The sequence below is a fragment of the Bombina bombina genome, chromosome 5 (assembly GCF_027579735.1).
Source record: "Bombina bombina isolate aBomBom1 chromosome 5, aBomBom1.pri, whole genome shotgun sequence".
In the NCBI taxonomy this organism is placed as follows: Eukaryota; Metazoa; Chordata; class Amphibia; order Anura; family Bombinatoridae; genus Bombina; species Bombina bombina.
Genome location: NC_069503.1, coordinates 404,467,117 through 404,482,304, shown reverse-complemented (window position 1 = coordinate 404,482,304; position 15,188 = coordinate 404,467,117). Strand labels below are relative to the sequence as shown.

The 15,188-nt window shown below is 37.5% G+C and overlaps 1 protein-coding gene across 1 annotated transcript in view; it reads left to right on the top strand.

The window, feature by feature from the left end:
* Positions 1-15,188, top strand: part of NEK10 (NIMA related kinase 10) — a 1,556,164-nt gene that overhangs the window by 1,072,537 nt on the left and 468,439 nt on the right. The window contains exon 25 of the mRNA XM_053715742.1: positions 2,857-3,004. Coding sequence (XP_053571717.1) covers positions 2,857-3,004 — 148 coding nt within the window. The remainder of the gene's footprint in view (positions 1-2,856; positions 3,005-15,188) is intronic.

Below are 15,188 nucleotides of genomic sequence, written 5' to 3'. Positions count from 1 at the left end.
AACCCTACAAAGTTGATGGGTGAAAACGTATCATGAAGGCTACCAAGATGTCAACAGGAACACTGAAGAATCTACAGGAATTTCTAGGAGGTACCAGTCACTCCTTGCATGTGACCACCATCTCTCATATTCTGCATGTCTGGGCTATTTGGTAGTGTGGCAAGATAGAAACCCTTTCTTTCAAAATAGAACATCCAAGTCCATCTGAATTATGGCAAAAGATTAATTCAGTCATCCAAAACCATGTGAGAAAATGAGCTATAATGGGACAAATGAGCTACGAATAAGATTAAATTGTAAAATATGTCTGGAACAAAGCCAATAAAGCTCATCATCCAAGGAACACCATACTGACTTTGAAGCATAGTGGTGGTAGCATCATGATTTATGGCTGCTTCTCTTCATCTTTTTCAGGGGGCTTTTGTCAAGATAGATGGAATAATGAATAGCCAAATATCAAGCTGTCGTGGCACAAAACCTGCTGGCCTCTGTCATAAAGCTGAAGATGAAGAGGAATCGAAAAGTTGTGGAATTACCTAAAGAGAACTGTACGGGGGAGATACCCTCGCAATTTGAAGGAACTTGAACTTTTTTTGCAAAGTAGCATGGGATAAATTTCCAAAGTCTAGATCTATGAAGTTAATAGCGAAGTATTCACAAAGACTTGCTGCTGTAATAAATGCAAAAGTGTTTCCACAAGGTATTAGTTGGGGTGCAGATTTATGCAATCAGGGTGTTGTAGTTTTTTTATATTTAAAATTTTCCTAATAATTAACTACTTGGTTTTTTTTCCTCTGCATCTTTCTTTGTTGGAAGATCACATTACAGATGAAAAAAACCTGACATTTTACACTGTTGCTATTTCTGTCTTTATATTTCAAAAAACCTGCAATTTCATAAGGGTGTGCAGACTTTTTATATCCACTGTGCTTCTAATGTTTTAACATAGTATATGAGGTTGAAAAAAGACCATCAAGTTTAACTTTTACAAATCTTAATTTACTTACAATAAAAGCTCCAGTTGAGTTTAAACTAATCCCTTTAAAAAAGGTGACAAATTCAACACAAGCAATCATATCCCTTAATTCTGTTTCTAGCCAGAAAGGTATCTAAACCATTTTAAATGTATCTACCTGCTTAGGTAATGAGTTCCATCATTTGTTTGCATTGAAGTGAAAACACATTTACATTGCAGGAGGTTAAATTTCCTTTCATCGAGCCTTAAATTGTGACCCCTTTTCACAAACAATTTTCATGGAATAAACAGAGCTTCTGCCATCTCTGTATATGGGTCTTGAATATATTTATATAAACTAATCCTGTCACCTCTTAAACCTTTTTCCATGAGAAAACAGAGCCAGTTTGGCTCATAGCTTAAAATCTCTATTCCCCATATTAGCTTTGTGTCTCTTCTCTGAACTTTTTCTAAGTCTGCAATGTATTTTTTTGAGATTGTTCCCCAGAACTGCACTCCATACTCAAGGTGAGGTCTTACCAGGTATTTATATAGTGACAGAATTATGCTTTCTTCCTTTGCATCAATGCCTCTTGTACTACATGCTAGTATCTCATTAGCTTTAGAAGCCGCTGCCTGCATTGTGTACCCATCTTTAGCTTGTTATTTATAAGTACTGCCAAATCCCCTTTCTCCTTTTTTTGCCAAGCCTAGTTCTTTTTAAATAATAGGTTGTCTGCTTATTTTTACTTCCACAATGTAGAACCTAACATTTTCCAGTATTAAATCTCTATTTCCATTTACTTTCCCATTCTTCTAATTTTTGTAGCTCTCCTTGTAAAGCAGTTTATCCTGCACTGATCAAATAACCTTACAAAACTTTGTATCATCTGCAAAAATGAAGATGTTGCTATTTAATCCTTGCTCCAAATCATTAATAAGAATATTAAAAAGAACAGAGCCCAGTAATGAGCCCGGGGACCCAACTGATTACCTTTGTCCAATCTGATTATGATCTATTTACTAATCCGTGAACTAACATTTTCAACTATTCCCAGTACCTTAATTTTGTACTTTAATCACTCATGTGGCACTGTAACAAACACTTTTGCAAAATCCAGGTATATCACATAAACTGATTCCACTTTATCTATATTTGTACTTACTTCTTCGTGGAATCTAATTAGATTAGTAATGCTGATTCGAACTCATAATCTTGTTTAGTCAAATATACTAATCAATATAACCCCTTATAGCTTTAAGTATCTTCCCCACTATTGATGTCAGACTAACTGGTCTATAGCTTCCTGGATCAGCCCTACTTCCCTTTTTAAAAAGTGACACCACATCAGCTTTACGCCAGTCCTGGGGTACTATGCCTCAGGATGATGAGTACTTAATATATGTTAGGTTTTTTTCCACTTTTTATGTTCCATTGAAATCTATTGGGGGATATGTTTTTTTGTGTGCATTGGGTTGCCACTCATTCAACAACTTTTTACTTTCAACTTGTAATAAACACAGTATCCGATGAGTGCAAAAAGCTTACTTCTAGCGAAAATAACATGCGAGCAGGAGTTCTAAATAGAGCGGCACATGTAATTATGTAATAAAATCCCCAAATCCTGTTAACTGTAAAACAACAGTTAAATTAGGAAACATATTGTCTTGGCTGATATTCTCTAGAGATAGCCAATTAAAGATTACAACATATAACAAAAGAAAACAGCAAAAATGTGTTGCAAATTTTAAGTATGAGCAGGATTGTCACATTTAATTCCCTAACTTAACCTTTTTTAATTTAACCTGAATGCTCAAAAATGATAAATATTTTATTCAATATTTTAGTTATAAAATATTATGCATAATTAACCATGTGATCTTTTTTTTTTCTCTAATAGGATCGATATGAAAATTCAAGTTTGAGCAATAGCAGTGGCAACAGTGATGAAACAAGCTACACATGTTTTTTAGAGGACCCAATGCTGCAGTGGGGCAATTATGAAAAGAAATCAGATATAATTTTTCCAGATGACAGCATTGAAAAAGGTTATTTACAAAGCTCCACAATTTCATAACAGTTTTAGGAAATTAAAAAAATCCAGAAAGGGTAATGGGTATGTGATGTGTGAGCATAACATAGTAAAATGTGTACACAATTTAATTCTTGTGTGCACATGATTTAAAGGGACAGTCAACTTCAATTATTTTATTGTTTAAAAAGATAGATAATCCCTTTATTACCTATTCCACAGTTTTGAACAGCCAACATGGTTATATTAATATACTTTTAACCTCTGTGATTCCTTGTATCTAAGGGGCCGAATTATCATTGTGCGAGTGGACATGATCCAATATTGCGGATTATGTCTGCTGCACCGACAGCATACACTCTCTGCATTTATCATTGCACCAGCAGTTCTTGTGAACTTCTGGTGCAATACCGTCCCCTGCAGATTCGCGGCCAATCAGCCGCTAGCAGGGGGTGTCAATCAACCCGATCGTATTGGATCAGGTTGATTTCTGTCGATTTCTGTCCGCCGCCTCAGAGCAGACGGACAGGTTATGGAGCAGCTATCTTTAGACCACTGCTTCATAACTTGTGTTTCTGGCGAGCCTGCAGGCTCGCCAGAAACACGGGGCATCAAGCTCCATATGGAGCTTGATAAATATACCCCTAAGCATCTTCTGACAGCCCCATGATAATCACTATTTATTATCTATTGACTTGAATATTAGCCAATTAGTTCAGTGTCACCCACAACCCATGGGAGAGAGCACAATGTTTTATATATGGGTAAAATAGATTAGCAGTCTCTTGTTGTTAAAAGCTAATAAAAAGCATGTAATAAGAGACTGTCTGTAGTGGCTTAGAAACAGGGCAAAATGTATAGGGTTAAATGTTATAAAGTATATTACATAACAATGTTGGTTGTGCAAAGCTGGGGAATTGGTAGTAAAGGCGTTATCTATCTTTTTAAACAATAACACTTTTGGTGTTGACTGTCCCTTTTAACTATTTTGTGCGCATGTGACAATCAGTAAAATGTTTTTACAAAATATGTATGTTAATAATAGAGCCCACAACCATTAAGTCGCCCGAACGATGTAATTGCAACATGCACAGAAATTAACTATTTTGTGTACACAATGTAATTGTATAATGAGGGTTCCAGTGTCCTCTTTGCCTGCCCGTCTTTTATAATAGGAATAAGTATAACATTTTACACTAATATATCTCGGGCACACCATGCCTAAGGTAGGAGGACACTGGGACCCTCATTATAAAGTTACATTATGCAGACAAAATAATTAATTGTGTGCAAAATGTAACTACATTGTTCGGGCGACTTAATGGTTGTGGGCTCCATATTTACATATATTTATGTATTTAATTCATACACACACAAGAGTTAAATTGTGGACACACTTTACTATTTTGTACTCACGATGCATTGCATGGTAAATTACAATGTGCTCACTACTTTTTTTTTTTTTATTGAGGTTTAAAAAAACAATAACAAAGCAGGTAACATTTGCCATGCCTCAGACAATATAAGATTAAGTAAATTTTCAGACCATAATAATGACAATGACGTGTATTCTTAGCTACATATTAGTGATAGTTAGGCAAATATAAATAAAACCTCTCTTTTTTGTATTTACAGGCCACTCTTGGACTTGTATGACACAGTAGAATTTTTAATGGAGGTGTGTTAGCTCGATCTATAGCCACTTTTGGGCTTAGTAATATAAGAAACAAAATATAGTAGACTTAGACAATGTAACAGTATAAAATAATAAATTCCTATTGTCAATAATCATAATTTATATATAGGTAATCCCCTAGAGGAAAGTGATTGCCTCTCTTGGACTCTGAACATCCAAATGTATCTATAGGGGAATATGATAGGGGCATATAACATAGAGTATATAGGGCCACTCTTGGACCATTAGGACTAGAGTTGTGAACAAGAGGAGAGGGAAAAAGAAAATGTCAAAGGATATATATATATATATATATATATATATATATATATATATATATATATATATATATATGTACAATTATGGTATGTAGATAGAGAAGGGATATATCCAATCTAAAGGGCTCTGCTTAGATATAGAAAATTAATAATCAGGAACCTAGTAGAGAATGGACTCGAATCGTTTGTTTGAGGGGAAGTAAAGGTAACCGGTTGCTCTAATCTGTGTATTCAAGTTTATTAGCAGAGCTATGGTAGTAAAGAATGTTGTCTTGTTAAACTTTACTTTCTCTCAGGATTATGTAGTGTTGTGTGAAGTAAATTGGGGAAGATTGTGCCAACAATTGTACCTTTGTTATATTTAACTTATATGCAAATCTAACCCATTTCCAACAATACTGAGAGTTATATGGGTACATGAAAGCAAAAGGCAAAACATAGCATAACTTTACACAGAGAGTATAGACATATAAACCAGTAGGTAAACCTAGGAACTAGATCTAAAACCTTATCGTTTTCATATTAGTCCTAGGAGGAAAAATTAATATGCTGAGACGTCATAGTAAGTGGCACAGCATCAATATGGATATAGGAAGTCACTATCTATCTATCTATCTATCTATCTATATATATATCTATATATATATATATATATATATATATATACATACATACACATAGCTGAGCGGTTCGCCATCTAGCTATTGTCAGAGAAAAAAAAGACAACTTCACCTGATTCCAGCAGAAATAAAGGCACAGGGAAGTGTACATGCTTCCAATTGTGCAACTATCCAGAGCAAATATATAAGCACAAAGTCTCTGTAGATGTCAATGGTCGAAGCATTCCTTAGGTGTGAAGGTTAAATTTTGAAGTCTGGGGTGCTTGTAAACCACTGCATTTTGTAGAAAACTCTGGAGAGTCATAGCCGCGTATGTGGAGCAATGTCCTCATGGTCCCATGTGTTCTTGCCTGTCGCGATCGCTAGACTGTCCGCTACTTCTCTCTGGGAAAGTGTAGGTCTGTATTCTTGCTGCATAGGACCGGCCGCAGCCGGGTCATGCTGCATCTGATGTAGACCTCTATAAGAGCCCAATATGGCAGGATTATTAGCAGCTGCGTCAATGAGCTGGTTATCACATCTTGGTAAGCATGTGCTCTGAGGGAACAATATGGCATCTTTCTGCTTTTCAATATCTATCGCCACAATCTGGGTTGGGATAGCCCTCTGACAGTAAGGTTCTCAAAGCTTGTGAGCATCGTAAGCTCGAACTCCTTTAAACAGGTGCAAATAGTCATATAGACCTCCTCCAAGTCCATACCCATTTCAAAGCTGTAGATGTGCCTCATCATCTCCTTAACCCGGATAACAGGGGGGGCTGTGAGTTTGACACTAGGCCACCACCTTGACTAACAACAGTCCAGACTAGTACTCCCGAATGAGTGTAGCTGGCAGATAACACTGTCTTTCAGTACAGTAGAAGATTCCACGTACTTTCCTTGCTCTTATTAGAAGAGATATCTTAAGTATTAAAAGATAACTGGCGGATTATCAAATCTGGAGATGGGGCATCTAGTCATGGCCGCTGCCCGGACATGCCCCGCATGCTCACTACTTTTATTATTTTTTTCAATTAAACCGGCGGGGCTCCATACTAATAATATACCAGGATGGTGCATTGCTTTGAGCACATTTTGGCTTCATGTTGCTATTTTCACAATTTTCTGTGGCACTACGTGCTAGTTGTTTTTTATTATATTCAATGGGCTAGATTGATAGGTGCTTGTGAGGTTGCCTAGGGATTTTCTTATAAAGGAGAGATCTAAATTCGTTGGACATCACTTCACCTATATTTTTCCAGCATTTCATTAATGGATGTTCCTGCCATTTACATCTATATTTGTGTTAAGTGCACAATACATCTCCCACATCAAACAAGAACCATTAGGAACATGGAAAAACAATAATTACAATAACAACACTTAAGAAACATATTTGCAAAACTGTGTTTGTGATTGTAAATATTTGCATGTCTGTTTTGTTGTGGTACAGTAGTAGATAGAACAAAAAGTGTCTCCAGGGCTGGACCTTCTACAAGGGTTGTAGGGATTCTTTATATACATCTCAGGACAGCTTACATATTTCAGAAATACTCTATTGCTTCTGGGAAGTATTTTGTCACATGTTCTTGTCTCCCTGTTTTTAAAGCTGACACAGTTGTCAGATTTTACTTTTATTTCTCTGCAATGGTTTTCTTTTTTGTATATAATAGAGTAGGTTGCTTTGTAGAGGGATTTCTTTTTATTTGTTTGTTCTTTGGTGATGCATATATCCTTCACAGTGGAACTTGTTTTATGCACTAATTAGTGAATGGTTACAAGGGAGATGTGGCTTAATTGTGTATTGCTTGTTGGATATTTACCTTTCAGACCAAACTTGGCCAGTAGTCTTCTTATCTCGGCGTCAAGTGGAAGGATAATGAAATATCCCAGAATAAAGTGAGTTTAAGAAACGAGGTAAGCAGTACTCACGTTAGACAAGGTAGTCCTTCACTGCAATAAGGGTAAGGCAGAGAATGGTCAGAGACAGGCAGTGTTTGGCAACAGAAAAGCAATCCAGCAGTTCAGGGGTTAACCAATTGAATGGTCAGAGACAGGCAGAGTTCAGCAACAAAAAGGCAATCCAGCAGTTCAGGGTTAAACCAGTAGAATGGTCAGGAACAGGCAGAGATCAATAACAATAAGGTAAAACCAGCAGTTCAGCAGCTCAGGGGTAAACCAGTAGAATAGCAGTAACAGGCAGAGGTCAGCAACAATAATGCAATCAGTCAGGGCCATCTTAATGGCTAAGAGTTCACAATTACCCACATCGTAATTCCTCTCTGCAGGAGTAAACCGTTTGGAAAAAAAGGCTACAGGGTGCAACTTGGAAGTTAAAGGGTCCCTTTGGGTTAAGACTGCAGCAGCTCCTATCTCAGAGGCATCAACCTCTAGAGTGAACTGTAGGTCAGGATCAGGATGGCTGAGCACAGGAGCAGAACAAAAGACCTTTTTCAGATGAGATAAAGCATCCACAGCTACAGGAGGCCAGTTCTTGCAGTCTCTGTTTCGTTTAGTCAGCTCAGTGAGTCGAGCAACGATTTTGGAGAAGTTCTTTATAAACTTGCGATAATAGTTGAAAACCCCCAAGAATCTCTGTAGTTCCTTTAATGAGGTGGGTTGAGGCCATTCCAGAACTGCAGTTAGCTTTGTAGGATCCTTGGCAAAACCCTCCTTTGAGATGACATATCCAAGTAACTGGATCTGGACTTGATCAAACTCACATTTCTCCAGCTTGGCTACTAGATAATTGTTTCCGAGGTGAAGTAGTACCTGTTTTACATGCTCATGATGCTCCTCAAGGGTGGAGGAGAATATGAAGATGTCATCCAAATAGACGATGACAGTGCGATTAAGGAGGTCACGAAAGACATCATTGACGAATGCTTTGAAGACAGCAGGGGCATTGCACAACCCAAAAGGCATTACTAGGTATTTGTAATGCCCTGCTCTCGTGTTGAAATCAGTTTTCCATTCATGTCCTGGGAAGATACGAATGAGATTGTACGCCCCACGTAGATCCAACTTTGTAAAGTAGCAAGCATTTTGAAGCAAATCATATAATTCAGTGATCAAAGGAATGGTTACCGGTTCTTGATTGTAATGTTGTTTAGGGCTCTGTAGTTGATACAGGATCTGAGACCACCATCCTTTTTACTGACAAAAAAAGAAGCCAGCCCCAGCAGGAGAGGAGGAAGAGTGAATAAAACTATTAGCTAGGTTATCTTGGATATATTCTTCCATGGCCTTGGTTTCAGCTTTAGAGAGCAGATAAGTCCTCCCTTTAGGAAGTGGGGCTCCAGGAAAGAGGTCAATTTTTCAGACGTAAGGACAGTTAGGTGGCAGCACATCAGCTGCTTTCTTTTCAAAGACATCCATAAATTGAGGGAGGATTAGAAGTGGTCAGAAGACTGGCTATAGGAATATGATGCAGCAGAGTGACTTTAGCCAGGCAGGAGTGAAAACAGGATATACCCCAGGAGGCCAACTGTCCCTCAGTCCAGTCGAATTGAGGATTGTGTTTACGTAGCCAAGGAAGACCAAGGATAACTGGTGTTTCAGGAGAATGAATGACATTGAACTGCAACTGTTTGGTATGTAGGACTCCCACATTCATGGTTAGGGGTTCTGATTCAAAATGGATTAAACCTGATCCAAGGGGAGTACCATCCAGAGTGGTTATTTTAAGATATTGTATTTTCTGAAGAAGAGGCAACCATGCGTGAATCATGAAACGACGATCTAGGAAATTTCCAGCTGCCCCCTAATCAGGAGTGAGGGGAATTAGTAGTGGCCAGGCTTAGAGGTACCCCACTGTTATCCTCTAAGCATTGGCTTTTCCCGACAGTATATCACAATTCTTGAGTTGGTGTGAATTAGAACCACAATAGAATTGCAGTCTTAATCTACTTCTTCTCTGTCTTTCAGATTCAGAGTGCTTAAGGGAAGAGAGATCCATGGGTTCTTCTTCAGAGGTAACTGGAGATGTGGAAGCGGTAGAGGATAGTCTAGTGACTGGATTGATAGGACGACGAGAGGGAAGGATTCTGCAAGTTCTCTCTCAGCTTGTCTCTCCTGAAATCGAGAATCCAGACTGATGCAAAGTGTTATGAATTCATCCATGGAAGATGGAACATCACAATAAGTCAGCTCATACTTGATGCGCTCATGTAAGCCTCACCTGAAGGCCGCTTTGAGAGCACTGCCATCCCAACTGGTCTCATGTGCCAGGGTACGAAACTCGATGGTGTATTGTACCACAGATCTAATGCTCTGGTGGAGATCCAAGAGAGAGAGTATTCTGCAGCAGAAGTGCGGCCAGAGGTACCAAATATGGAAAATAATGCAGAAATGAAGGTACCTGCATCGCTCAGGAGCTGAGCACTCTATTCCAAAAGGGGAGAGGCCCAGGCTAGGGCCTTGTCTTTTAATAAAGAAATGATAAAAGGGACCTTTAAATGATGAGACTGGAAGTTGTGTGGGTGATTGCGGAAGTGCAGCCTGCACTGGTTGAGAAAAACCTTACAGTCAGTAGTACCATCATACATGCAACGGTATCTGGGGTATACTACCAGAAACAGGGGAGGAGGTTGCAGCACTAGCTGCAGGGACTGACTGTGTGGCAACCGGAGTAGCGTTCTTCTCTGCAATTATTGAGGAGAGCATAGCGGTTATAGTCTCTAGTTTAAAATCCAAATTCTGCAAGTGTATGACATGGGTTCCTAGGATCTGTCCCTGAAGAGAGACTGCTCTTGCTACCTCATTTGGGTCCATGGCTCAAGTATAATCCAATGCTTGTGGGATATTTCCCTATTAGACCAAACTTGGCCAGAATTCTTCTTATTCCGGCGTCAAGTGGAAGGATAAGGAAATATCCCAGAACAAAGTGAGTTTAAGAAATGAGGTAAGCAGTACTCACTGAAGACAGGGTAGTCCTTCATGGCAATATGGTTAAGGCAGAGAATGGTCAGAGACAGGCAGTGTTCGACAACAGAAAGGCAATCCAGCAGTTCAGGGGTTAACCAGTAGAATGGTCAGAGACAGGCAGAGTTTGGCAACAGAAAGGCAATCCAGCATTTCTGGGGTTAACCAGTAGAATAGTCAGAGACAGGCAGCGGTCAGCAACAATAAGGCAATCCAGCAGTTCAAGCGTAAACCAGTAGAATAGCAGGAATAGGCAGAGGTCAGCAACAATAAGGCAATCCAGCAGTTCAGGGGTTAAGCAAAATATAAGCACACAGGAGCACAGACAGTAACACCTATACTTGGGCAAAGTGCATAAAGTAAGAGGTACATACATAGGCGCATGTTCACGCCAAGACCATCAAACAGGAGAGCGACATCAGAGGCCAGAAGTGGCATGCAGCGGTGACATCATCACCACAACAACCGCCGCAACCATGGCAACAGCCATGGTAGGGAAGGCAGAGTCGCTGCAAAGAAGGAGCGGCGTGACACATTAATAATAACCCTCAGCTGTGAGGACGTGTTGGCACAAATGATATAAATTCAGCATTCTTTGAGTTGTGATTTTGCAGTGTGTTTTTTTTCTGCAAGGCACCACAAGATATAAGCTTCTGTTCATTCATATGTAGGTGCAGGCTTGCTTGAGAGAGCATGCACTGCTAGGGCTCTGAAGCTGAATTAGCTTCATAAATAGAGACCATTATATTCACTAGGTGTATAATCCAAGCTTGTTAAATCTACTGTAGTTTTTGTTTTTGAATATGATAGAGATGGCATTGACCATTTTGTACAGTGTTGAACAACGTATTAGCCATATTCTAAGTACAGTAGCTTGTCACATAGTCACTTAATCTTTCTCATATAAAATAATTAGGAGAATCTCAGTTCCTGTATCAGCATCTGGGTGAGAGTAAGCAAGTGAATTAAATGAATGTAATACTAGTAACATTGAAGCAGTACCTGATCTTATAAGTTGTTATGAAATCCTCTTACATTAACTATATGTACATGTTTGCAAATAAGACATATTTATGAAAGCATATTCAGACCAGTAAAAAAAATAATAGAAAAACCAAAGCCTAAATGAATTAAACACCACATTATGAAAATCAGAAGAAACATCAACTGGGGGTTTAAGCTAAACATCAAACATTATCTTCTATTATTTCTGTAAAAAAGGTTCAGGGCGGTTGACACCTACATGTTTGGAGTTGCTAAATGATGATGAATGAACTGTTACTGCATACAAACTGCTGATGTAAAAATAAAAATAATGAACCCCAAAAAATACAAACAGACCATAGTTTATCTGACATGAGTCAGAATGTAGCAAACAAAATCACCTAAAACCTTAAAGGACCATCAAATACAGTAGAATTGCATAATCAGCAAATCCATAACAAAAACGCAATGTAATAACCATAGCTGGGATGCAATGTAGTTTTCTCTCTTTCAATCCAGAATAGTGTATAGTAAGATAAACAGCTATCAAGGTAAAATTTGTTTTTCTAAAATTGTTTGTACTGCTGTCTGTACTGACAGGACTTCTTAGATAATCTTGCCACAGCGTAGATCTTTACATCATCAGGCAATTAGTCTGAATTTCAAATAAGTAGTATATTTTTTCTAACACATTTCAAAGTTACATCCATTTTCCTTGCCCCCTGTTTCTTGTGATAGCCATCAGCCAATCTTGCACATGCTCAGTAGGAACTGGTGCTTTAGAAAGTCTGCATTTAAAAAGACTGGGCACATTTTGTTAATAAAAGTAAATTTTGTATTGCGTGCTCTATCTGAATCATGTAAGCTTAAATCTGAGTTTAGTGCCCATTTAAAAGGTAAAAGAATAAGAACCAGCAACTTAAACCATCAATCTACAAATAAATGTGCAACTTTTAAAACACACACACACATATACAGTATATATATATATATATATATATATATATATATATATATATATATATATATATATATATATATATATATATATATATATATATATATATGTGACAAAAAAATAAATGTATATTGCAGTACAAAAAAGTAAAGCAGTATATATATATATATATGTGTGTGTGTGTGTGTGTGTGTGTACAGTGCTCTCCACTAATATTGGCACTCTTGGTAGATATGAGCAAAGAAGGCTGTGAAGGATGCCAATATTAGTGGAAGGCACTATATATATATATATATATATATATATATATATATATATATATATATATATATATATATATATATATATATACAGTGAGGGCAAAATGATTTGATCCCCTGCTGAATTTGTATGTTTGTTGAAATAGTTTCAAGGGAAGCCAGCACCTCTCACCAAATTCTTTGGGGCACTGAAAATGGGATTAGCCAGATCCCAATATTATACTCGAAAATTCAAAAGGACTTCCAGCCTCCAAATAATAGTTTAAAAGACCTTTATTGATTTATACAGGGGCCATAATACAGCAAAAACAAAGTTTCAAACCAGCAATTGGTTCTTAGTCATGTCTAAGAGTGTAACGGTACTGTACAATGTATTTTTGAAGTGTTTTGTGCAACTTTTTAGTTGAGAATAACAGGTAGCCAGAACTCTGAAGTCACGCTAACTCGATGCTCGTTAAATTCAATTGTGCTCAAGTGAACATGCTTACTATCAACTTGTAATACGAGTGCTACTTCCGACGCACACAAAGAGACACAATATACCCTTAATTGCTCACATGCAACAGCGTGCCACTTGAAATCTAGCGTAAGCTATGCAATTAATAAAATAAAAAAGAGTATATTCTCATCATTTAGCATACCTTATCAACTAATTTACCTACCAAAATTGCTTTCCATGGTAATCTTTGTAGAAAAAGTCTTGATATGCTTGTTAGAATATACGCCTGTGTGTCATGCAAAATAGTACATTTATTCAAACATTAAAATTACTCTTAACAATGGATAAAAATAGAATGGGGAACAATATTAAAATGAGTAAACATATAGAAGTGCAATAATAATATATCTACAATCATGCTAAAAAGCAGAAAAGGGTCAGGCATTTTAAAAAGTATACCTTCAACAAATAATGGTCCAGGTGCACAAAGCATACTTCAAAATGCTTGATTGGAACAGCCAATAGAATGCGAGCTCAATCCTATTGGCTCATTGGATCAGCCAATAGGATTGAAGTTCAATCCTATTGGCTGATGGCATCAGCCAATATGATTTTTTTCAACCTTAATTCCGATTGGCTGATAGTATTCTATCAGCCAATCGGAATCTAAGGGATGCCATCTTGGATGACGTCATTTAAAGGAACCTTCATTGTAGAAGAAGCCGTCGATTGAAGAGGATGCTCCGCGCCGGATGTCTTGAAGATGGAGCCACTCCGCGTTGGAAGGATGAAGATAGAAGATGCCGTCTGGGTGAAGACTTCTGCCCATCTAGAGGACCACTTCTGCCGGCTTAGATGAAGACTTCTCCTGGCTTCGTTGAGGACTTCTTGCCACTTGGATGAAGACTTCTCCTGGCTTCTTTTAGGATGGATGTCCGATTTTCAAAACTGTAAGTGGATCTTCGGGGGTTAGTGTTAGAATTTTTAAGGGTGTATTGGGTGGGTTTTATTTTTAGGTTAGGGCTTTGGGCTGCAATAGAGCTAAATGCCCTTTTAAGGGCAATGCCCATCCAAATGCCCTTTTCAGGGCATTGGGGAGCTTAGGTTTTTTTTAGTTAGGGTTTTATTTGCGGGGTTGGTTGTGTGGGTGGTGGGTTTTACTGTTGGGGTGGTTGTTTGTATTTTTTTTTTTTTTTACAGGTAAAAGAGCTAATTTCTTTGGGGCAATGCCCCGCAAAAGGGCTATTGGTAGTTTCGTTTAGGCTAGGGTTTTTTTATTTTGGGTGGGCTTTTTTTTATTTTGATAGGGCTATTAGATTAGGTGTAATTAGTTTAAAGATCTTGTAATTTGTTTTTATTTTCTGTAATTTAGTTTTTTTTTTTTTTAATTTAGCTAATTGTATTTAATTTAGGGAATTGTATTTAATTTAAGGAATTTATTTAATTGTAGGGTTAGGTTAGGTGTTAGTGTAAGACAGGTTAGGTTTTATTTTACAGGTCAATTTGTATTTATTTTAGCTAGGTAGTTAGTAAATAGATAATAACTATTTAGTAACTATTCTACCTAGTTAAAATAAATACAAACTTGCCTGTAAAATAAAAATAAAACCTAAGCTAGATACAATGTAACTAATAGTTATATTGTAGCTAGCTTCGGGTTTATTTTACAGGTAAGTATTTAGTTTTAAATAGGAATTATTTAGTTATTAATTGTAGGTTTTCTTTAGATTTATTTTAATTATATTTAAGTTAGGGGGTGTTAGGGTTAGGGTTAGACTTAGGTTTAGGGGTTAATAAATTTAGTATAGTGGTGGCAACATTGGGGGCGGCAGATTAGGGGTTAATAACTGTAATGTAAGTGGCGGCGATGTTAGGGGCGGCAGATTAGGGGTTAATTATATTTAAAGGGACAGTATACACTCATTTTCATATAACTGCATGTAATAGACACTACTATACAGAATAAGGCGCACAGATACTGATATAAAAATCCAGTATAAAATGGTTTAAAAAACGTACTTAGAAGCTTTCAGTTTAGCTCTGTTGAAAAGGTAGTTGAAAAACCCACTGCAAGTGGGAAATATC